Source organism: Chroicocephalus ridibundus, chromosome 8 (genome assembly GCF_963924245.1).
Source record: "Chroicocephalus ridibundus chromosome 8, bChrRid1.1, whole genome shotgun sequence".
In the NCBI taxonomy this organism is placed as follows: Eukaryota; Metazoa; Chordata; class Aves; order Charadriiformes; family Laridae; genus Chroicocephalus; species Chroicocephalus ridibundus.
The window spans coordinates 19,533,654-19,558,374 of NC_086291.1; the positions used below are offsets into that span (position 1 = coordinate 19,533,654).

Below are 24,721 nucleotides of genomic sequence, written 5' to 3' on the forward strand. Positions count from 1 at the left end.
ACATCAAAATACGATCTTATTCAGGGTAAATTTAATCAGGAGTTGACCTACCACAATATGCTGTACCTATGAAACTTGTGAACACATTTTAATGGGAATTTCTCACAATAATCTGTTGTTTGTGCATCTAAGGGGTTACTTTCATTTGAGCGTTTGGCACTCTCTAAAGGAAACTCACTATCATCAAGCATTCATGTCAACCATCCTAGCTGAATTTATCCCATTAGATTAGAATAATTTTTAATTGTGCTGAATGAGTTTGGCGGTAAACAAAACAGGAGTCCCACAGTTATTTCTGTTGCCTATTGGCAGTGGATTCTTTCTCCAGTTCCTGTCTGCAACAACTCCAGTTCGGTGCGTGTACCAATGGAGTATCAAAATAGCTGAGAGAAGAATCTCACAGGTTTCTGCATATATACCCAAAGTCGCATCTTAATGTGTCCTTTTGTGGCTTACCTCAATTGCTATTAATTAATTCCTCTCTACAGTAATCAAGTGGGGGGGTTTTGTTTGCTTGTTTGTTTGTTTTTTAAACAGCTTGAATTATGAGGGAAAGACTTTTACTTTTCAGACACAGTTTGGAAGTGGTCCAAAATCTGTCATGCTAGATCATCTCCTTCAGTTCTGATAATGCCGAATTTCATATCACCTCTCCTCGTATCCTTCTGGCAAAGTATTATTTACTTAAAGCACAGCCAAAGACTGTTACAGGTACATGACTAAAGGTGGCCACATTTCCATCCAATCTCAATTATTGCACAGCTCTGCCAGCTGATATTTAAATTAGCCCAACAGGCAGCCTTGGAACCACCTGATTTCCTCTTGCCTCAAAGGTTTCAAGAAAAAAAAGAAAAAGACACAATTATTAGGGATAAATGAGAACCACTCTGTGAAAACTGAAGTGCGATCTGATCAAGGAAATGAGTTAAGCCAGTAGCTTTTCTGAACTTCTAATAAATGTAATCTATCTAAATCAAATCTATTACAGCTTTCTCACAAATCCATCCTTTCTCCAACACTGGAGGCCTGCTACATTTGCCTAAGCGCACCATGAACTCAACTATGACTTCCTGACTTTGTAAAGTCACTAGGTCCTACAAAATCCCCAAATAAATGAGAAGAGATGGGACATATTTTGTGATTCAGCAGAAACTTACATTTTGTGAGATTTACATAGCTTTTAGCCAAGTGGATAATTTAACAGAAAGATCAATCAACAGAAAATGTGGTGGGGATGCTGGGGCAGGGACAGGAAATACCAAAAAGGAAGACAAAGATGTGAAACAAGAAAGAAGGGAGGGGACGCACAGCCACAGGACACTAAAAACATCTGGAAAAGTGAAAAATTAATGAAATTCTTCTATTTCCAAACCACTAGAGAGCAATCAACTTGTTCATACAGAAAATGAACATTTTATTGTCAAAGTTCCAATTCTAGATTAAAATATACTTCACTGGCTGCAGAGATCCCTTAGGTCTCTTACCCTGTGCTCTTGCAATCCTGATCAGACTGCCTGTCTGGCACTATGAGTACAAGCATTTTAAAATATACAGTTACATCAATTTATAGTACGTTTTAATTTTATTTATAATAAGTACAATGTATTTAATTTCACTTATAACTCTACTAATCGGACACCAAAACCAACAGACTTGCACTAGGCATTTAAAAGAATGCCCATATGGAACCAGACTTTACATCTTTGTTTGAAAACATTCTTGTCAATCCTTATTTTCCCCTGTGCAAAAAAGTAGTATCATCGGCCAAGAACTTACAAAGCGACAAAAACACACACACAGAGTTATTTCTGAAATAGTTATTTTGAGAAAGAACTAATGGGAAAAGGGGAGTTTCTAAATTCAGGGAACCATTTTCTGATTAACTTGGACATTTTGAACTACAGCTGTGACAATGTTCATCATGGGGGCACTTTTATCTTACCTTCCAGAGTGTACAAAGTTCACGCAGGACTATAACAAATGCTATGTTAAATAATGAGAGGTACAAAATGGATGATGACAGTGTCTTTGCATAGATAACTGCCATCTTCTGCAGGATTTTTTTTTAAATTATTTTCTAGTGGCTTAATTGGTTGGTTGAGACGTAGATCAAATTATATATAAGCTTTTGCCATGCCCAAGATACAGGAGAGTCATCTTGAACTAATCAGAGAGATGAATTAATGCAGAAGAACGCAATTTTGAAGCTGCAAGATTTCTGTGTGCTTGCTTAGGTAACAGGTGACAACTTTTGAGGTTACTGATGAAAAGACAACAGATCATTACGAAAACTTCCATCATGACTGCGATGGCTCTTTAAAATCAAACTCCATCATGTGCATGTTCTCAGTCTGCCACTATGAACAACATCACCTGCCTGACATTCACAGAAAAGTGGCCATTTTTTATTAACTAATAAGTGAGAGATTTGTTTGGGAGGCGAAAAATAAAAAAAGGCTGTTAGTACCAAGTTCAGTCTAATGTTAACTGAAGATAAGGGAAAGACTTAATTCTAGTGGACCCAGCATTCACGTTCCACTACAAAACTACACTGATGACAGTTCCTTAGTTTTGTAGGTGACCACATTCACAGCTAGGAGTACAGCCTCATTTCTGGAATATGGATCCTGAGAAATCCTGAGTTTCGAGTTAGTCAAATCCAAATCTCTTTGCTCAGTGACCCTGAGGGATTTTGACTACCAAATCTAAAGGATTTTAGAAGTTGGGTAATTTTTTTGTTTTAATCTGAGAAATACTTAAATGAAAGGTATTACCGAGAAGTTAAATGCATAAATATCTACTGGAGATTGTTCCCATTCCCATTGACCAGGAATCACTTACAGAGCACCAGTGGTCCCTCTGCTATCTATATATTTATGATAAATGTTACACTGCAGTGAAAATTTGATAAAACGTATAAAATTACCACGGGAAATTGAAAAAAGTTACATAGCGTAAGACTTATCAAAACTTAAACTCAGCAGCAAGACAATGGGGAATCAAAGTTCAGGGAGCTATACAAAATTTCACATCATTTTCATTAGTCAGTCTTTTCCCATCTGGTTCCGTCCAACAACAACACATCTAACATCAAAAAGGCAGACCCATAATGCTGGGTGGTGATGACTTGTAAACTCATGTTATCAAATCCAACTGCCTCCACATACATGCTGAAACTGGATACATGAAGCCCGAGGATGCCAGTGAAACAGATTTAGATCATCACATACTGAAGAAATATTAATTAAGATCTACTATCTATAAAAAGTGTTTGCAGTTCATCCAAGATAAGAGATGGCACTTGCAATAAGTAGCTGCTTATAAAAGGCTTCTTACGCATCCACATTCACAGCATTAGTACATTACCCAGTAATGCACTAGATCAATGTGCTGTACGTTTTAAAACTTGGCAGTCCTGTTAATTTTAGTGGCTTTCCCCTTTTACGCAGCTTCAGCTGAGGGTGAATCATAGCAGAGAATTAAGAAAGAAGATACTTGTGAATGTCAAGTTCTTTCCCTCCAATCATGACAACCATACTAGCTAGAACTAAAAAAACCTGTCTTGTGGCAAAGATAACTTTATTAATTTAGACCTCTTAATTTCTTAAGTCACTGTTTATCAGTGGGTTAGTCTTAACTTAATTCTTAACTTCCAAAAATGCAAAAATTAAACTACAATATTTTGGCTTGGAAGTGGCGCATGTCACAATTTAGAATTCTCTCTTCACTGTCTTTTTTTTAACCACGAACAGGAACACCTTGCCTTGAAATTTTGCTTCATTTTCCTCAAATGTAGAAGCTGACCTTAACTGTAAACAGCTATTAAAACCAACCGGGATTGTAAAAGGTACATCATGGTACATCACGACTGAAGGATGAGTTGATCCACGTTCAGATCTTCTGCACTGATCATTATATTTTCTATTAATGCATGGGAAAACAAACCAAACATCTGCTATTGAGATCCTAATTTCACATGCTAAAATTAAGTTCAGCAAAACGTGAGTGCTTGCTTAAGTGCTGTACTGTTTCCTGTGCTTTTATGTTTCACAACAAGGCATCTCTGAGCTTGGCTGCATACGGTTTTCAATTAAATCAGACAACATAATTAAAATTAATTTCTCTCAGTGCAGCAAAAAAACTGAATCTCTCAGAGTTAGCTGTGGACTTCAACATGCCTATTTATGGATCAATTTGGTATTTCGTTACAATTGTAATTGCTATTAAAACTAAGAATTAATCCTATCTCATTACACACACTGATTTTGCTTGAAGCGCTGTTTTCACAGATTAAGTAAGAAGGCATTTTAGGCTCCGTTGTTCATACCATCCTAGGCACTTTGGCATTTCACAGTACGTACATTATTTGGCCCTAAGGTGCAGACCTTACTTGATTTGACCACCAGCCGTTTCTATACCTACAGACACTTTCTCTTCAGCAAACGCACCCCCATTTTCTACCATCAGAACTTCTTAAAATAGCATTTCATCAGATTCAACTAACGCTAAATCTGCATGCTGGAACACATGCATTCAAATCTATTTTAAATGCTGCAAATCTCTTTAAATAGAACCTTATTTTTGAAAGGGCCCAGCTGTAATTTGTTTCTACATAAATGGTTTTATTTTTTACCCTCCATACAGCAAACACTATTAATGTTTCAGTTTCTCTAGAGACTATATGGATTAGACGAAATGGAAAGTTGCCATGACAACACCACCGTTATTTTAGGTATTAGAAATTCATGCCAAGTTAAACAAAGGGCATGCATGGTCAAGAACAACGGTTTTATAACAGTTCTGACAGCCAACAATAAAACCCAATGTCATTTTTAAAGTTTTAGAACAGAAGAGGTAAGCCTTATGCTTAAAAATTGGAATGAAAATTAAAATTAATTACAGTAACAGGAAAGCATCTTTATCTCTTTACTCTGATAATAATTTCTGAGATTTGTCCCAGTGAGAAAGAGAAGAGAGTATGAACAGAGTCACTTTTTCAGTGTGCCCAAAAGGCTGAGTCCCACAGCCCACTTTCAGAAGCGGACAGTTAAAAGGCTAAATCACTGGAGGAGAGAGAAGGGGGGCAGCTGTTCCCAACTTTTAAGTGCCTCCATCAAAGTCTGAAAGCCAACAGGCCAGAAGATAGCAACCTTCACATCCTTCCTCATTGCAAGTGCTCCAGAAAATCTATACGCGTTACAGTGACTTACGGAGCTGACACTTCGTTACTCAAAGAACAATTTTAGAAGCTTAAGTGTAGCTCACAGATCCTCAAAGGTAGTTAGATACCCCACCTGATTAAAATTCAATTCCCAAGTCATTTAAACACTTCCTTAAGTGCATGTCTGAATGTTTATAAAGGCTTTTTCTTTGCATACAGTGCATTTTTGCATGAAGTGAAAGATCTCCCTGCCCACGGCAGGAGCGTTGGACTAGATGATCTTTAAAGGTTCCTTCCAACCCAAAGCAGTATATGATTATATGATTTTGTGCATTTTTTCATTTAAAAAGTTCTAAAATATAAGGACAAGTCCAAAATTCTCTGAAGTGTTTAAGAAAACTGAGGTCCTAAGCACAATTGCCTATGTTTTCAGCAAGTAAGTGAAAAAGTTAGGGAACTAAGTGGTCTAATCAGTTAAATTCTGAAACCTTGCAACTTTGCTAAAGTTCTCTTCAGCAAGTCCCAAACCAGGGCATTTTTAACTTACTGCCTAAACATAAAGACAGTCAGCTTCAGGCTCATAAAACTGAAAGTTGTTTAATCTTCTCTCTGAGACAATGGTAAATGCTAAATATGTTCTTTAGAACAGAAACAGACTGTACTCTACCATCATATAAAAACAAACACTTCTGAACAAAAACTAAAAGCATTACTGACTAGCACACTGTGTATTTACTGTTATTGAAAAAGGGCACTTACCTTGACTCCAATAATAGACTTACGATGATAAAAGCAGCAAAATGCCGCAATCAGCATTTGAAAAACATTATAATCCTTCGGCATTTTCAGTTCTGCTGTTTGTGGTTCCCCGAGACTGAAGATAAACAGTCACTATTAGCAGTTTTCAGAAGTTTAGCAAGCTCTGTAGTATCACCACTGCCTGCTAGAGCTGCTACACCCCCTACTCCCGTATCAGCCGGAGATACTTTCCACAGCTGAAGCTGATACTATCAATTCAGTGACTGCTGGCATGCTTGCTTCCAGCATGCCATATAGAGAGTGCCAGAATCCTCATGCGATCCGTTTCACTCACCAGTGAAATCCTAGCTCCTCTATCTTGGTATCCCCTGGATCAGAGACGTATTGAAGCCACCAGCTCAAAGCAAAGTTCTCTTCTTGATGAGATACAATACCTGACTATCTCCCTGTGCTGAAAAAGGCTTAATCAGTTGCTCCAGCTCAATCATGCAACATCTCTATCTGCATCATCAATAATATACACATAAAACATGTAAAAAAATGGAGAGGAAAAGCAGTTGATTACTGTTTGATGACTGTTACTCCTCATACTCAAATAAGAATTACATCCTTAGAGCTTAGGTAACCAAGGAAAATGATAAATCTGTTTAATTAGGGAGCTTCTGGCAAGTGGTCCTGGGAAAAAATAGAAAGAAACCAACACTGTCAGCATCAGTGGTGCAACCACGGTACCTTTAGTATTTAAAACTATCAGTGGACAGCTTTAGCTTGGTAATAGTCCCATGGGACTGTGCAAACTGCCAGAGAAAGAAAGGACTAAATTCAAGAACACCTCTGATTTGGCAAAGTAAAAATAAACACTAAAACAAAATAAAAAGCAGCAGTTTTATTCATGATGGTGATTCTATTCTCTTTGACAGCACAGTCCATAGCTCACTGACCAGTAAACCACTCATCAGCAAAGAATCTGTCCTACATATCTCAAGGCCCTCTCAAGAACGAAGGCAAAAAAGGCAAATAACTTGGCTAATTATAATAGCTGTTACAGACAAGACCTCACCTACCATAGCATCACAATTAACAGATTTGGTAAAAGGAAACAAAACGCACTAGATTGAAGGGTACAAGAAAGCCTGTAACACTTTAAAAAGAGAAACTCCGAAGAAATCAGTCATTTATAACTTGGTTGGTACAAGAGTCCAGAAGTCACAGATATTTCAGACCTCAAATTAGGAATAAGTTAGTCCCAAGGAGAGGTTAAAAGGAAGAGTTACTTGTCTTTTTCTTCAGCAACAAATATATTCTATAATTAGCAGTGCACATATATTAAATGCTTATTGATGTCCTCAGATATTACTTGCAAGGCAATACTTCTCACCTAATAATAGAGTACTTCCTTCCCACATTGACTGAACAATGCAAAGTGCCCTCAGTGCCTGCATCAAGCAATGGGACTTGGCACATAAACCAGGAAGCAGCACTGAGCAAAGACAAGATATAAAACGTGCACTGTCTTTCAAGGCAAGTGGGATGGAGAGCCTGTCCAAAAAGAAAAGGAAATCTCAGTCTTGATAGCAAGGAAAAGGAAGCATGATGTGTAAAGTTCGCTTACCTGTTTGACCACCTAAGGTTTGCAGGTATCCAGCAGCAAGTTAAGCACTAAAACCAGAACGTTCATACAGCTAGTCATACTAGTTGGCCACGTGAAGGAGATGTTATGCCTGTGACTCTTTTAAGGAAAGGAAAACTCTGTAGGAATAAAAGATCAGAGCATTAAATGGACTGAAAAGTGATTACTCTGGCAAGAAAAAGGATGAAAGATTGGCTCAGAAAAGAAGCTGAAAATAATTACTTTGAAGATGGAGTCCTCCTATAGCTTGGGAGAGTAAATGCCTCTCCAAGTAGTTTATGACAAACTCAGTCAATGAATGAGTAGATAAAATACTAAGAATATCAAAGTATCCTCCTTTTCCCTCTACTCTATGCTGCAGCACATTTTAATTTACTTAAATTTACTACTAATTTACTTTTTATTTTAACTTAAGTTCTTTTTCCACTTTGAGGAAATCCACAGGATTGCTTTAGCAGGTAGCCGGAGAAGAGAAGATGAAAAGATAGCCTGCAGAACTCCAAACTCACTGCCTTATCTGTGACTTCTTGTCTGAAGTTTTTTAGCACTGCGGGAGGACATCTCATCAAGGACTGTATTTTTGAAGAATCTTCATCAAGAAGTTCTTATAATAACATCCTAATCCAATTTACAGAAGAGGGGAGAGGGGACAGGAAATGACAAAAAGGTAAACTAAATTCAAGGATGAATCAGTCAAAGCATTTCAGCTTTATAATGGTGACAAGCAAATATTGGCATCACTGCACAATACACTGAAGTTTCATTTGGAATATCATGAATGGAAACTATCAAGACGAGTAACTCAAAACTACAGCAGGTGAGAAGAATGGCTATTAAGACAACTGATCTATTTTGGCAGCAGAAACCAAGTGGTTTAGCCGTGCAAAATAAGATGGGCCGCTTTTTCTCTGAAAAGAGTTAGAACTAAGTTCCAAAAAGAAGAAGAGTTCTTATGGGGTTAAAAAAATAACAACAAAAAAAGAAGTATTATGACCTAGCAATGAGTAAACCTATACTGGAATTTAGACAAAGGTTCTCAATCATCACCAAGAAAAAAAAACCTCAACTTTCCAAAATATTGAGGGTTGGAGTGGCAGTTCTGATACAGTTCAACACAAAGCACTTCATAAAAATAAAAAAAACAACACCCAAGTCCCCATAGAAGCATGATACGGTACTTGTGACAATAGAGAGAATGCAGTATCTTTTATGTACTCATGTTTTTCCTACTTTGTCAACTTCTAAATGGCAAATTCAATCATTATTGTGGTTCACTAGCTAACATACGCATATTTCCCCAGGCCTCGATAACTTTACATGTAGACTCATGTCTTACAGAAAGACCTATTAGTTTTGCAATTTCTTGTACAACTCTACCCAGGGATACTTATTGGTATAGTTCTGTTGGTCTAGTTTGAACGATGTAATTCTCAATATGGTTCCTTCCCTCAAAACAAGTAGTAAAAACATGAGGGAGGCAAAGAATAAAGTTTTTGCACATGAATCATCTTCCCAAACCTTTTAAACAGGGCCTTGATTCCCCCTCTAGTCTTTTCCCTTCTGAGAGCAGAGGGACATAATGGGTGTATCTTCAACAAATTCCCTGGATTCTAGGCACAATCTCACCCCTTCAATGGGAATAGCACCACTCAATCTGTAAAGTAAATTTGGCCTAATACATATTCAATGTGGGAGTGTCTATTTTTCATTTGAAAGGCTTGTTACTAAGCAGCAGTGAAAAAAGTTTTAAGTGTTACATCCACAGCTCAACATGAACAGCAGGGCATAAATTACAAATGGTAATTGCCAGTTCCTTATTTCTTGTCTGTAATGGAGTAAGTAAAGAATCAAAAATTATGTATGCTGTGAGAAAGCCAGAAATAATGAACCTTAAAAAATAATACTGTACAATAACATACAGCAGCTGCTGACATTTTTTATCAACAGTATAACTGGCAGGAAAGAGGGTGCTTTATTTAGAGAGTGAATCTATTTTTTTTAAAAACAAAACTAATGGGATTTTTGTTTTTATTAAAGGTTAACAGGACTTCTGCACATATAGTTCAATGAATGGATGACACATTCTTAAGAGTCAGAACCAGAACCTTTGCAAGACACTGTGACACAACAGTAAAAAAAAATAATTAAGACTAGAGGAAGTATAGTATGATAGTTCCTGCACTGCTGGCCATCACGAAGCTGTTTTCAGCCAGCATGATTGAGAACAGCCTTCAGGCTGCTCCGAAGTATACTTCATAGGCCGATAAGATTTACACTTGTAAATACTGACTCGGAGAAACAAAGGATGGTTTAGCCACATTTTCATTCTCCTCTTCCTGCAACTTTTTGCTGGTCCTTTGACTCTGCACACGAGAAATAAACCATCTGTTTCTTGTGCCTTAGAAACATCAAATACAATCTTTCTGCTAAGCCTACCAGTTGATGTATTTCTAATGCTCTCCAGCATCAACAGACCAACACCAGCTTCATTTCTTTGTTTTCAAAGATCCTTGCCAAGAATCTTAAAATATCTGATAATCCCCTTCATCTGTTTCTAAGGATGGCTGGCTAGAGTAGTTTTGATAACCAAGTTTATTAAGAAAGGATTTCTAAGTTCATAGAATTCAAGGCCAAATAAGTCTAAGGACACTTGATCTTATATTCTGTGTTGAGTTCCTAATAGTCCATCAGGAAGAGAAACCAAGGTGTCTCTGCTGACCCCATCTGTGTTATTACAAAGCATCTAAAGTTATTGAGGTTGTTTTCAAGGTCTGGTTTAAATTACACTTACCCAGCACTGCATATTGGGACTATCCCCCTGACACACCTAAACCGTGTCCAGCTTCACTCACAGTGCATTGCATATGCAGGAGCTTGAAGCCTTCACACTGGATAGCGTAAACCTGCTCTGGGGGAATTCTTTTAGGCTGCTTTAATTGTACAGGCTAACCAAGATAGAATGTGGGGATAATTCCTCTATGAGGGTTTGGTTTCTTTTTCTCTCATCTAAAATAAAAATAAAAATCTTTGGCTTCCAAGTTGTAAGTGGCTCAAATAAAGCAAACAAACTCCATAACAATATAAACACATAAAAATTCACAAGCATTCTGAAGTTATCAAAGCAGTCTGCAGATCTCCAAGAAGCTATGTTGAACCAAATATCACTCACGTTCATGGAAGTGCTTATAGGCACTTACAGGCATACAGGACTTGTGATTTCATATTACAGAGAAATAATTTTAGACTAAACTAGATGAGGGAACTGGTGGCTTGCCACTGTTACTTAGTACTACATCAACAAGTCACTTAAGCATTCAAATCAGCCTGACAATATTCAGTGAAATACATGTAATGCTTTAAATTTCTCTCCACTAAACAAAAGTAAACAATCCAGGCAGAAAGACAGCTGTAAACGAAAGCTGGCATGGTGTACCATACAAGAGTCAACAACATAAATCTGATTTGATACAGCACGCAGCCAATCCAGAGCATGCTGCCTACTGTCGCTGGACTAATGACGCCATATGGAATATAGATACGTCCTGACTACACAGTGCACATGCACAATCTAACTACGGTTGCCTATGGCTAAAAAATGGCACCTGTAAGGTTGTAATAAAGTACAATATGAATAAAATTTGAAAGGAAAAAGAACAAAAAAAATCAAAGCATTTAAATCTTCAGGTTGAAGATAATGAAGATTCATTTAATACAAAAGACTTTTCTCTATAACTAGTTATTTGTTGTTTTTAATGTGAGAAAAAGTCAGGAAACAGGGGACAACAACTGATAAATCATTTGTCCATGCAAACACCATCTTCACAATGCCCATTACCATTCATTCTTAGTCCTTCAGATATGGCCCACCACGTCTAACAAAGTTTTGTGGGGGATGCCTCCAAATACAGGTAGTGCCCAACTGTTTACAGCTGAACACTTTTTAAAGTGTAGAATAAGTGTAAGAAAGCAGGTGACAACACTGTCAGAAAATGTTGCTTACTTCTATCTGTTCCTAACTCAACCGTCTGCAAGTGCATAAAGTGCACCAAGCTCATGTCCTACCAGTCCTGTGTCAATTCTTAATAGAACTGACTCTTCCATGTTCTCTTTTACAACCTTACGTCCTGCAGTCTCTTGTTGCTGCAGCTTCTGATCATAAAGCAATAGATACAGCTGCAACTGTAATTACACTTGTTTGCATTGCAGGAGTGTGGTATGGAAGAGGTCAGTATAAATTCTTCCTCCTCTCTAATGCAGTTCCGTGAGGCAAAGTCAGAAACACGCTGCAGTTGTATAGGAATAGTGAGAAAACAGAATTTGCATCCATTTAGTTTTCAGTACTGCTTGAATAAATCTCTTTGAAAATCTGACTCATATAAAAAAAAAAACAGATTGGCAGCTACAAAAAATAGGCACCCAACCTGCTTATGAGCTTCCTACTAGGTCCTAATTTGCACTTTAAGACATCCAAATACCTTTGAAAAATCTCATCTTTTATACTTAAAACATACAGACTTTGCAGTCATCTGGCAATAGGCCTGGTTTTCCTACTAGCCATCTTCCTATTAAGAAGCCACCAGCAGGTTTTATTGACGCTACCAAAAAATAGCATACATATTCTGGAGCTCCACCTACTGTCTGCCAACCCATCTACAAAAAATGAAGCAACTTTATAATGTCTCACCCACCTTTCCTTTAATTTATTCCTTGGACTCTGTGTGTGTGTGTGTGTGTGCGTGGAATATGAAAAGGCACGAATTTCCTTTTGTTCATAATTAGTTCACAATCTATGGCTCGTATTTTCTTCTCTTTCCTGCTGACTTAGCTGGATTAGCATTTCTGGAAACCATATAGGAGTGCTTTCGCATATAAAAAGAAGCCATTAACACAATCGCTAGCTTCAGACTTCTGTTTTTGAAAGCCTCCCCAGTCCTGTCAAAGTAAAGTGTTTGTCTGAGATTTACACTGATTCCAAATACAATTCAAAGATGAAAAAATTCTGTTACTTCACCAGGGTAAGCAGAGGCATTTAAAAATTAACTATTTATCTAAAACTCCTGAATACCCTAAAATACTTCCCTTTTATACAAAGGGAGATTTTGGACGTGTAGCACTCGAAAATAAACCTCTCAAGTGACTTGGGCTCTATCAGAGCTCAGTTTTTCAAAAGTCTTTACCGGCATGTATGAGTTTGAAGAGACCTGTCTCCCTGCCACATTTCTGCACTTTGGTGAAGCAAAAGCAGCAGGCTCACCTCAGCTCATATACTGCCTTTTCGACATTCTACTTAACAGAAGGATTTGAGGGCAGGAAGGCACATGACCTCTGGGTATTCTAGATAGCCAAATTAACATTATACTCCCTCATTTGTGCAGGTGCTTGGTTCCTAATAGTATCCGACATACAAAAATCTCAGACAAACCTGCTCCTTTGACAGCACCCATCAATGGATGGCATCTCAACTGAAACGTACTGATGCTGCCTTCCCCACAGACCAAACTGTATCTTATCAGTATGTCTCCAAAGAGGCAAGATGTACAGGCATGCACAATGTACCAGTCTTGCTCTAATTATTATCTATAAACACAGCTCAAAGAGATTAGGAGCTTTACCTCCACAGGCTTTATCAGTAAGAGTACCCGAAATGCTTATTAATAAGCTGCCTTCCACAAGCTATATACTCACTCCCCCTTGTGGTTCATATGCTTATATACATTTAAAAATCAACTTCAGCAAGGCATTGCTATGAAGGAGTTAAATATAAATATTTTCAAGTCCCAGTCAGCTTTTGCTATAAGTCCATCTTCAAAATTATGAAAAGGATCAACCAACATCAATAACTATCATCTTCAAGGCATAGTTCTTGTGGAACAATACTGAAAGTCCAAAATGAATAGAAAAATAAGTATTCCACAAAGAGAGACAGCTCAGAAACAGTTAAGAAAAGATCAATACCAAACATGGTAGACTGCAGTCAGATCTCTACTGTTATTAACAGTTTAAATATCCCATATAAAAAGGAGTAAAATTCTGTATGGCACTCATACCTTTTATATATATACACAACTATTCATATATGTATATAAAAGCCTGCTGTAAGAATTCCAGCAGATGTCATCATACAGGCAGAAAGATCAATTGACACAAGTATTTGCACAGAAATTGAGAACAGAAAGAAAACCGTTCTCACTTCATATGAAGATAAAGTTTTATGCATTTTACTGCTTAGTCTCTACTCAAATCTTCAGATCCTTTTCATTACGCATGGGGTAGCTCTTACCAAGATAGACAAAATGTTCACTACAGATGAGGTAGAAAAAATTTGGCATGGCAATATCATAATTCAGCACGTTTCTTTCTTCCCCGTAGATACCACTTTTGTGGGAAATGGCATGTTCTTTTCTGGCAAATGAGGCGATACAGCGCCTACTGCAGTGCAATGGACTGGGTCCAGGATTACACCTTGGCTTAATTCAGTACAGGAAAGCAGTTTTCATAATTTTGAAGATGGACTTATAGCAAAAGCTGACTGGGACATGAAAATAATGTCAGAAATGACCAGTCACTTAAACAATCACTGTATCTGATAGAAGATACAATAACTTCGTTTGCAACAAAAAAGAATCAGAAATCAGAATCAGAAATGTGAACCAGACAATGTCTTAAAAGTAAAAACCACCCTTTTCCCCCCTTCTTTCTTTGAAAAGTTAATGCACGTCACCATTTCCTAGTATTTTCTTTCACTGACACTGTCATTTTAACTTGGGGATATTATCAATAGCCACGAATAACTGTCAGCATTTGAGAGCCAGAGGCATTAATATTTTGGAGAAAAGGGGTAATTCATTTAAATCTAAGTTTCACAAGATCACTAGAGACAAAATAAGAATAATATTTCTTTGTATCTCAAAACTTTTATCCTGTGGTTCAGATTTAGACCTTTCCAGTTTACGTTTCTCATCTATGAATAAGGCTTGGTAGTAGTTAGTGATCATCTAACAAAGATATTGAAGAGATCAACTAAATATCCACTGCAACTAGTATTACTACTGGTGCCAAGGAAATTTTATAGACAGTTTTCAACTGAAAGCTCAGTGCAACCTCAGGGCATCTAGCAGCCTTTGATGACTCCAGATCTGACATAATTTAAGAGTTAATGAGGAATAACACAATAAGTAGAATAGAGACATTAACAGGGTCAAATTCACAATAGGACAGATGTAAGACTAACCCTTAGCATGCAAATACAGAGAATGTATGCTGCTCTAAGAATTATCAACATTTCAGATTTACCGAAGCATACCCAGCATTACAGACGCTCCGTAAGAAAAATTCTCTAAATTCCATTTCAGCATCAAGAGAAGGGAATGCAAAGGCCACTGCTAAAAGACTTCACAGTAAAAGCCAGAATAATTAGAAAGCCACTATCTATTCAGCTGAGTGAATTAATATAAGGATTGTCATTCACAACAAAAAAAAAACCCAACCCTCCTCACAGCATGCTAAAAAACAAAACCCCGAAAAACAACCCACAAAAACCCCAGATCTTAGAGCTAATCAGGTCATTCAGGAACTGCGGGCTGGGAAACGACTAAAAGCCCCAAACAGTAATAGACAAACTTGGGAATCTCTCTACTAGGCAAACGTGAACTAGGACAGTAGACACAAAGCTGCAGAATCGTACTTCCTGCATATTTAGTGCAAACACCAGCTTAGATTTTATTCATCACTTTGCACCCAAAAGATTACAGAACTGCTGACTCAGACATCTTTTCAGAGACTAGCCTGTTGGTTAAACAAAATTCAACATGAGAAAATACTGAAACTTGGGTGTAAGATAACATCTCTAATTATGAATACCTGCATTTTATCAAATAAAACAAGTTTTCATTAACTCCAGACTAACGGGGCAAGTTTCTAATAATGATTTAGGGGAATTAACTACTTGAGAGCTGCTGAATTTCAACTAGGTATGTAACTCCGTAAGTCTTTTTTGAAATTTTCCTGGGCTGCTGAAAGCTTTTAGGAATAACCATCACACATACTTAAAGAAATAGTTGCCCCTTCTAAATAGAGAAAGGGCACATGTTGTAAAAAACAAGCCTGATATAAAGCTGAGGAAAAAATTCTACTACCTGAAACTGGACTACTACCAGAACAGGATTAAAAGTACAAGACAAGATGATTTGTCCAATTCATTGCAACACACAAAACTTATTCCACTAGAAAATTAAATCAAGGTAACAAAAAGAAGACAGATGGACAAAAAGAAGATTATTTACACCACATTTTATGAAAAACTTTCCCAAAGTAACAATGAAAAGACTGTTAGACTAATCTAGTTTGGGAGCTAGAACAGATTATCTTGGGAGGCTACAGAATCTCTTGATGGATGTTTTGAACCAATCAGAACACCTATTCAATAATCTCAGTGATATCCCGATAAAGAAATTTCTCAAGTTCCCTCTAGGACCTCTGTAACTTAATGGCAAGAAGAGGGGGAATCTCTTTCCCCTCCTAGCTGTGCCTCTGGAGAAGAAAGCAACCAACTTCCAACAGTCAGGCTACAGACTTTTTATTACTAGGAAAGTTACTTTTAAATTATTATGAAAAATGTGATTTTAATAGCCGTGACTTCAGTAAAAAAAATATACACTTAGAGTGTTTTTTCTCCAGCAGAGGGCAGTGTATAACTAGCAACTACCCATCAAGCATCAAACCTGAAAGTTTTCATTGTGAGACAGATAAATATATATATTTACATTTAGATTACCTCTAACAGGATCTTATCTTTCTGAATTATACAGCTTGTATACAAGAGGCAACTGCTGTGGAGTTATGTTTGTGAAGCTTCACTTCCTACTAAGTAGAGAAACATGGGAAAAAAGGTAAATATCTCTGACTGAAATATCACTGACACCAATAATGACCTTTGAGTTGGATGACAAATCCACAATGACAAAAAGACACGTGTAAAGTCAAAGTCAGCTATACCGGCATACTCCTTTTCTGACTGAAATATCATTGACACCAATAATGACCATTGAGTTGGATGACAAATCCACGATGACAAAAAGACATGTGTAAAGTCAAAGTCAGCTATACAGCTATACTCCTTTTCTCCTCAACAAAATACATTCCATCTGGTAATTCCACTTTCTGTGATGCTGTTGCCCTTGCTGCTGTTGCAAAAAGGAAAAAAAAAAAAATGATCAGAGCTACAGATTCATAAAGAAATTCATGATCATTTGGTGCCTTATTGTCAGGAATTCCTCCAAGCTCAGATACTTCATGTATAACGCTGTCAGACAATGCAGAAACCCAACACACTTTCTGCTCACAAGTCACAACTCGCATCTCAACAGGCAGGTCTTCACAGGAGAGTGATACACAACAGCTCACGAGCAGGTATACGCTGTAGTTGGCAACTTTTCCAGTGAGGTGGAAATGTCTCTAATATATTTCCATGTCTAAAAAAGGCTCCTTGCAATGAATTTTTAACATCAGCAGGAATAATTCTTTCCCCAACTGGGACTACTTGTCATGTTGACACAGATTTTTTTCTAAACTTTCCCAAACACGCATACACATATACAAACTTTGCTTTTGATACTATTCTTACCATATTATCTTCTTGGCACAGCTATTAGAACGATGAGAGTCAAACACCCGCACATATATTTGATTGGTATCCACAATAAATATTATGAATTTGTGCAATTAACTATACAAACTGTGCGTCAATAAACCTCATCACCTGATCAAAGTTCCCTGACACTGAATTAAACACACAAAATATTGCCCTATTTTGCAGAGCTACAGGTAACGACGAACACATCTGAATGTCATAAAAATTTTATTTTCAGTTGCACTCACAAAAGCTGCCATAAATGGCAATAATTTCTACAACAGTTTGCTTTCTGACAAAATCAAAGAGTAAAAAGAAGGAAAAAATTAACACTATCGGGTTGAGACAAGCAAAAATCCTTCAGCAGAACTTCACAAGAGAAAAATGTTCTTCTGCAGCTGTAACTTCCTTAGACCAGTGACAGTTTTTTCAAGTTTGAATCTAAATATAAACTTCCCTCATGACCACGCTGAGCAGACAATCAGTCATAAATTTTGTAACTTTTCCGCTACTGGATTAAAATACAACTCCAAAACCTCAGGCTATAATACTACTCATCAACTCATCACTAATAAGTATTTCTGTAATTATTAGCACTATTTCCACAGGAGAAGCTCAAAAGGTTTCCATGAAAGGAGGAAAGGAATCTGTTTTTCTTTCCACTCTGATAGAGCCTTAATGATTATAGCACAGACTTCTATTAAAAGATCCCAAAGTATTTATAGTGAATAGGAATGGGACAGAAAGCTATCTTTAATTCACATGAATTTGATCAAAACAATTCACAAGAAGTTCTCTGACACACTCAAAGCTGCCAGCACTTGATCCTTTCTCCCCTGTGGGAGTCTGTTCTATGGATGTGCAGACTCAGGGTGTGGGAAGAACCTGCTGAGACTACCAATGGATCTATTATTTGGCTCATAAAACTTGTAAAAATCTCACAGAATGTACAACGTGCTATTGTGTCTGTAAATCCCTTTCATGACTTGGTTAGCAGCCTGACTCAAAGCAGTCTGGCCTGTTTTCACTTCTACCATAAAAGGGTTTTTTGAAAGAGCCATTTAACTGTGACCATGGTTTCAGCAAGGCTGTGAAGACAAAGGAAGGGTTGAAGCCATATGGACTCTTCAGTACTCAGACTCCAGCAAATCAGTACGGCTTTGGGTTTTTTCCCTTAGAACTTGCTTTTGCATAATTAGCTCTCTTTATACACTGAATGAACTAATACATCAATATTCAAGACGCAGGAAACTGCCACTTGTGAGCTGCAATTTAGATTCAAGTATTAGAAACTATAATGCATCTATAGAGAGCATTCTCTAAAAAAAAAAATCACCTTCAGAGAATTAATTTTATAATCAGTGCTTTCTGTCTTGTATCTCAAACAGAATAAAACAGGAGGAAAAGCAATTTATTTTGCCTTTCCTCTGTCTGGAGTATTTCTAAATACAAGGAATTATTTATATTACTTTTAGTCACCAGACTCTAGCAAGGAAAGTTTTATATAAAAAGCAAATGTCCCTCAGCTTCAAAGTTTACGGTCAGCTTCTCTGCCCTGTACAGCAACACCTGCTACTGTCACAATAAACACTATGATATTCTTTTCACCATGAAACAGAGCACGCTGCATCAAAGAAATAACCATGTTACTTTTTCTCAAACCTCATTTAATTCTCCACGTTCTATTTACAGTAGAGTCCAGTTCTGAAGAGATGTTGATCACTCCTTAGCAGGAGCACATTCTGAGCAAGTATTAATTATCTTCCTTATGGGACTCACAAGAAACTCAAACCACATGCTTGCATCACTGCAGAAACAGCGCTAATTCGTAACTGTGAAGCTGCAGGACCAGTTGTGCACCCAGCCTTCCCTTTAAAAATTACTTTTTAAATCTAGCTAGTTTAAAACTAGCTGCTTGTCTTGAAGGAGACTAGGTATGCCTGTGCAGCCTGATGAAGCGGATCAGTTATGAGGATGGCACATATTTGATCATGTTGGACATTTCAAAACAGCTGGCTACAATTAGCACGTCAGGGAGCAGCAAGAGTGGGGCTGCTGCCTAAGGGAAGGCGATCCAAGAGTGGATCCACAGGGTGGGCAACATGCTGATCAACAAGGTGCAGTCCCACAGCACTGAGATGCAAGCCAGCTGAGCAGGGTGATGACACCGACAGCGGCCAGCAGGTCGAGGAAGGTGATTCTCCCCCCCTGCTCCGCTCTGGTGAGACCTGTGTCCAGCTCTGGGGCCCCCAACATAAGAAGGACATGGACCTGTTGGAGCAAGTCCAGAGGAGGACCACAAAGATGATGAGAGGGCTGGAGCACCTCTGCTATGAGGACAGGCTGAGAGAGTTGGGGTTGTTCAGCCTGGAGAAGAGAAGGCTCCGGGGAGACCTTATAGCAGCCTCCCAGTACCTAAAGGGGGCCTACAGGGAAGATGGGGAGGGACTCTTTATCAGGGAGTGGAGCGATAGGACGAGGGGTGATGGTTTTAAACTGAAAGAGGGAAGATTTACATAAGATATTATGAAGAAATTTTTTACCGTCAGGGTGGTGAGACCCTGGAACAGGTTGCTCAGAGAAGCTGTGGATGCCCCATCCCTGGAAGTGTTCAAGGCCAGGCTGGATGGGGCTTTGAGTAACCTGTCTAGCGGTTGGTGTCCCTGCCCATGGCAGAGGGGTAGGAACTAGATGATCTTTAAGGTCCCTTCCAACCCAAATCATTCTATGATTCTACACCAGTCCAGGGAGCCTCAGGCAAGACAGGGTAACAGGCTAAGTCCAAGGTCCACCCAGGGCTTCCCACACAGCACTTCAGGAACAGTGCCAGGGGCAAGCACACCTAAGACACAGTTCAGACAGGGCCCGAAGGCCCCAGCTTAAATGGAGCCCTTGCTCAGTGGCTGTGGGTGGAGGTCCTAAGTGAGGCTAGTCATGACACTTAAGGCAAATTAGTGCCTTCAGGGCACTGACCTAGCACACTTTGCTTAGGACAGTAACTCTGGTATAGAATCACCAGCAGCCAGATTACCCTAATACAACTTAAAATTTGTGACACGTAGTACTTTCAAGATAATGCAATTTTTTACAAGGAAAATTCATCCAAAGTCTCCCTCCTCTTTACATACAATTTGAACAGCAAGATGAGAGAAACAAGAATCAGTATCAAGACTTTGTGTACAATTAGCTTGTTCTAGAGTTAGTTTTGATGTCTGCTTGATGCATCGTAAGTGGTTAATACTCAAGTTTTTATGAGTTTTCAGTCAGTCAGTCAACAATTCTCTGCCTAGAGACAATACTAACTATATTTTCCTGTGCATCAGAAATATGAATCTGTCTCTCAGAACTTTGGTATGCTGAATCAGCAAAATAGGATTCCCAAAAGTGCTCTTGTTTGCTCCCTCTTCTCTTACTATCTCTTCTTCGTTTAAAGGTATTTTTTCCACCACTTAAGCAGCATCTGTCAAAGCCTATCCAACTGGCACCAACCCTCCTTGTTCAAATTAAATATGTACACCCTATATGTCAAATAGACTTGTGCAAATGGCAATGTTCTGTAGCATAGTGAGATGCTACAGAAATCTATTCTTTCAGCTTTGTAACTTCAGTAGTTAGTTTTTTGCAGTTTATACCTGACTCAATATTGCCCTCATAATTTGTTCAGAGATGGAAAATTTGTAAATGTTAATATAATAGTTACCATAAGGTAAGTTATAAAAGATTGTGAACACATACATTCTGAAACTTAAGCCAACAAAGGGGGTTCCAAGATCCTGTTGTTGCGAATTCAGCCACATGTTTTACAGTCACAGTAAACTGGTAACAAAATATTGATGTGAGTCCTCCTTCATTTGGTATTAATGATCATTCTTTGTGTTAATGATACATTTCTGGCATCAGTTGTTTTGGGAGGGGGCTATATTTATTAGAAACCAATTTCTGCGTGTTTTTCAAAGCTGTAGTTTTAAGATTTCTTGTCTAGAATTCCTGTTATAATACCATTGAACTGGGGACCAAACTCACAGTTCACTGAAGGTAGGAATATAGACAGAAAAAAACGAAAGAGGAAGGAGAAAAGAAGGGAATGGTAACCCTTGTATTCTCCCTCATAAGTCTTATCCTCAGGCTTTCCTCCCCAACATCAAAGTTTTAATAACTAAGCTTAGCACCACTGCTATTGACAAGAGTCCAAGACAAGCTTCTACTAGAAAAGTTGAAAAGATCAGAAACCACATTTATAATACAGAACTTGCTGCAACAAGACAAGACACACATATTGATGAATTGGCACCCGAAACCTCTGCCTTCTACTTGGTCATATTATTAAAACTGTAACAATGTACTCTGTACAGGATAGTGCAAGATACACAGTAAATTAAATAGAGCAATTAACATGTCCACCACTTTGTTGCCTTTGGCATCCCCTCTTCTACAGTACTCTTCAGAAGGCTCTTGGCCTTCTCTGTCTCTGCTACTTTACCGTATCCCAACTTTAGGCTGGGATTGAGGCCAGGGACTTTGCAACATTGAGCTAACTGTTCAGAGAGGAATTCCAGCAGCAGTCCTCAGAGCCTCTTTTCCACAGATCTTCACATTCTGCTCTTCCCCTTCTCTTCTCCCTAATTCCTACCTCTACCCCAACCCTAGGCAGAAAGTCCAGCAGAGGACTCCTCCATACCTTCAGGCAAATTAATTCTTGGCTCTTTCCTTTTTCATCACTGCATTATGTTCTCCTAGCTCACTTTTTCAATCAACCTGAACCCTAACCTGGGCGCCTCTCCATTTCCCTCAACTAGGAACACCCACCAAGGGAATTCTAGCAGCAGAACCCAGCTGACTGACTCTCCTCAGTCTCTTCCTCACCCAAAGTCAAACCTGAAGCAGAAATTCAGGTTTCTGAGAAATTCAAGCTGTCCACATGAATATCTACAGAAATATCCTACATTCAAAGATAACCTGTGCTTATCAGACACTTTTCAGAAGATTATAGTCTTCTAAAAGGCAGAGAACACAGCCGGACAATTAAAGAAGCCCACTGTCGAGAGACATGACATAGAAGCCATATTCTTTCAAGGTTCTGAGAAATGATAGTCACTTAAATGAAACATGTTGAAAGGTACTAATTCAGTGGAAATTACAGCACCGCAAGACACTCTCAATACAGAATCACATCCCTAAGGTTTCTTCCGAAATTTCTATATTGCCAATCCAGGACTGATTTTTGAATAAAATTTATAAATGCTCCAGAGTATTTTTTATTTACTCTAACAAAACACACATTTATATACTCTTTCAGCACTCTGATCTTGTACAAAAGGAATACAGACCTTACAATTTTGCCAGGATTCCAGTTACTTTTGGGACCACATTTTTAACTGTAATGTTAGTAACTATATTACTAAAACCATAAACCTAAATCTGACATTTTTATGATCTTTTCAGATGTGTTCCTTTAGTTCCCCAGAAATCCATAAGCAAGAAATATGGATTCTTTTAATCTGTTAACAAAGGCAAGATCATAGGTACTCACCATGTAACTGAAAACAGGCCCTGATTTAAAAATGCAACCTACTCCCAAAGCGCAATGCCCACAAGTATTTCACTGAAGCATGCAGAAAATAGTCTGACATATAATTAGTTTTTCTGTAGCAAAAGATAGACAGAAGCACTATTTAACTACAAATGACTGGAAATGCTCTGGCAGTTCTGGTTATATACTGAATGAAGTATTTTGAGGGTAAGAAATGGTACCTTACCTTAACATATTCCAAAGTAGGATCCAGAATATTCTGATCTCTGTAAGAAAACAGGGCGAGGAGGGAGGAAGGACGGACACAAAAACAAACAAACAAAAAAACAAATGGTGAGTCCAAATATAATCTCATACTGAAGGGATGCATTCAGATGAGAAACAGGCTACTAGGATATGTTAAACTACTCATTAAAAACTGTGTGTTATAGCTAGATGGCCTATGCAATCTAACTTTTAACAAATATATAAATCACTGATTTCTTCTACGTCAGGTAGTAGAGCCACTAGTATTAATTTGGGAAATAAAATTAATTATACAGTTTTAAGCAAAGCAAAAGCAATCTTGACATTTCAACAGATGGCTGAAAATACTTACATACCACCTAAAACATTTGAAATAAATTTAAAAGAGACCTCTTCCAATGGCTTCTAAGTTTATTTCTTTGCTTGTGTGTTTTCCCATTTAAGCTACTGCTACTGATAGCATTAAGAGGGCATTGCTAACACAAGAAAATAGAAAGTAAAACATTCACTTTTTATAGAAACAAAGCAAAGAATTCATAGAGTTGCAATAGTAAAATGTTTTATTTTACATTTGTAAAAAATAAGTATGGTTCTTGCACTCTTTTAAAAGTTCTGAAAATTACCATAATTTCAACATCACAATTATTTGAAAGACAGATATAAAGCCATTGCACTATTTTAAAAAGAAAAGATCTCTTTGCAGGTTTTCTATACATACAGATGACAAAGGGCACAGAAGGCTAAGTGAAGAGCCCTGGGATCAATTATAACTCTTTCCATAAATAGAAATAAACACACATTTTTAAAGGGTTTTGTATATTTGCTTTTGTTTGAGAACTAGCAGGTTAACAGAATTTGCAGTACATGATTGGATGCTTTCTACGGAACCTGACAGGACATACATGGTGCTGCCTTAAGTACGAACATGTAACAGGCACAACAAAAACCTTGCAAACTTACAGAGGGATCAGGAGCTTGTTATAGCAATCAAGTTTGCCACACAGACAACATACGGCCCATAAATTTAGAAACAGAATCCTGTTTAGTGCAGGTTGTCACGGTGATATAACACTGGAAAACTAATAAGCAGCTTCATATATTTAGAAATTGGGCTACGCTGGAATCAACCAACCCAGAATACAGCCTAAATACCCTGTGCTGTTTTGAATGTAAATGTGTATCAGCTGAAACTAAGTTGTTATTTTATACACAGTTTTAGTCTGGTTCCCTAACAGCTTTTGATCCAGAATACCTATACAGGGGCAAAACCAGAGCTCTCCTACTTCTTAGCCCTGCTCATAAATGATGGTGCTGAATGATGGTTCTAGGCTGTATCGTGCATTACTGTTTCACATTATCCCAATATTTACCAAGGGTCAAGTTCCATTCCCAGCTTGGTTTAAAAAAAATAACAACAAATTCAAGGGAAATTCAAGGGAAATAGAATTTGGACCACTGGAAACTTTTTTCCTAGCCAATAGACAAAAAGGGGTGGCTTGGTAACAGTACACACATAAAATATGTACAAGCATAGCAGCGATTACAGGGGTGAAGCACAGAAGAAAAAGAAAAAGGAAGTTTCTAAACAGAAAAAAGTTTATTTCTCAACACTTTGCAATTTGACCGGGGAAAAAAAAAATCCCATTCTTAATCAGTTCAGTCATTAAGCATGATTGAACTCTTCTCACATTCAAATGATCTGCAGGCAGTTTTGCCAGTATGAAATGCTTCTGAAAAACTTTGCAATTCAGTTCTTCACTGGCCTGT

The 24,721-nt window shown here is 37.9% G+C and overlaps 1 protein-coding gene across 8 annotated transcripts in view; it reads right to left on the reverse strand.

Annotated features, from left to right (window-relative positions):
• BCAR3 (BCAR3 adaptor protein, NSP family member) overlaps positions 1 to 24,721 on the reverse strand; it is a 113,461-nt gene that overhangs the window by 16,134 nt on the left and 72,606 nt on the right. For all 8 annotated transcript variants that reach the window (XM_063343018.1, XM_063343023.1, XM_063343020.1 and 5 more), the window contains one exon: positions 22,935 to 22,974. In XM_063343018.1, the coding sequence (XP_063199088.1) occupies positions 22,935 to 22,974 (40 nt within the window). The remainder of the gene's footprint in view (positions 1 to 22,934; positions 22,975 to 24,721) is intronic.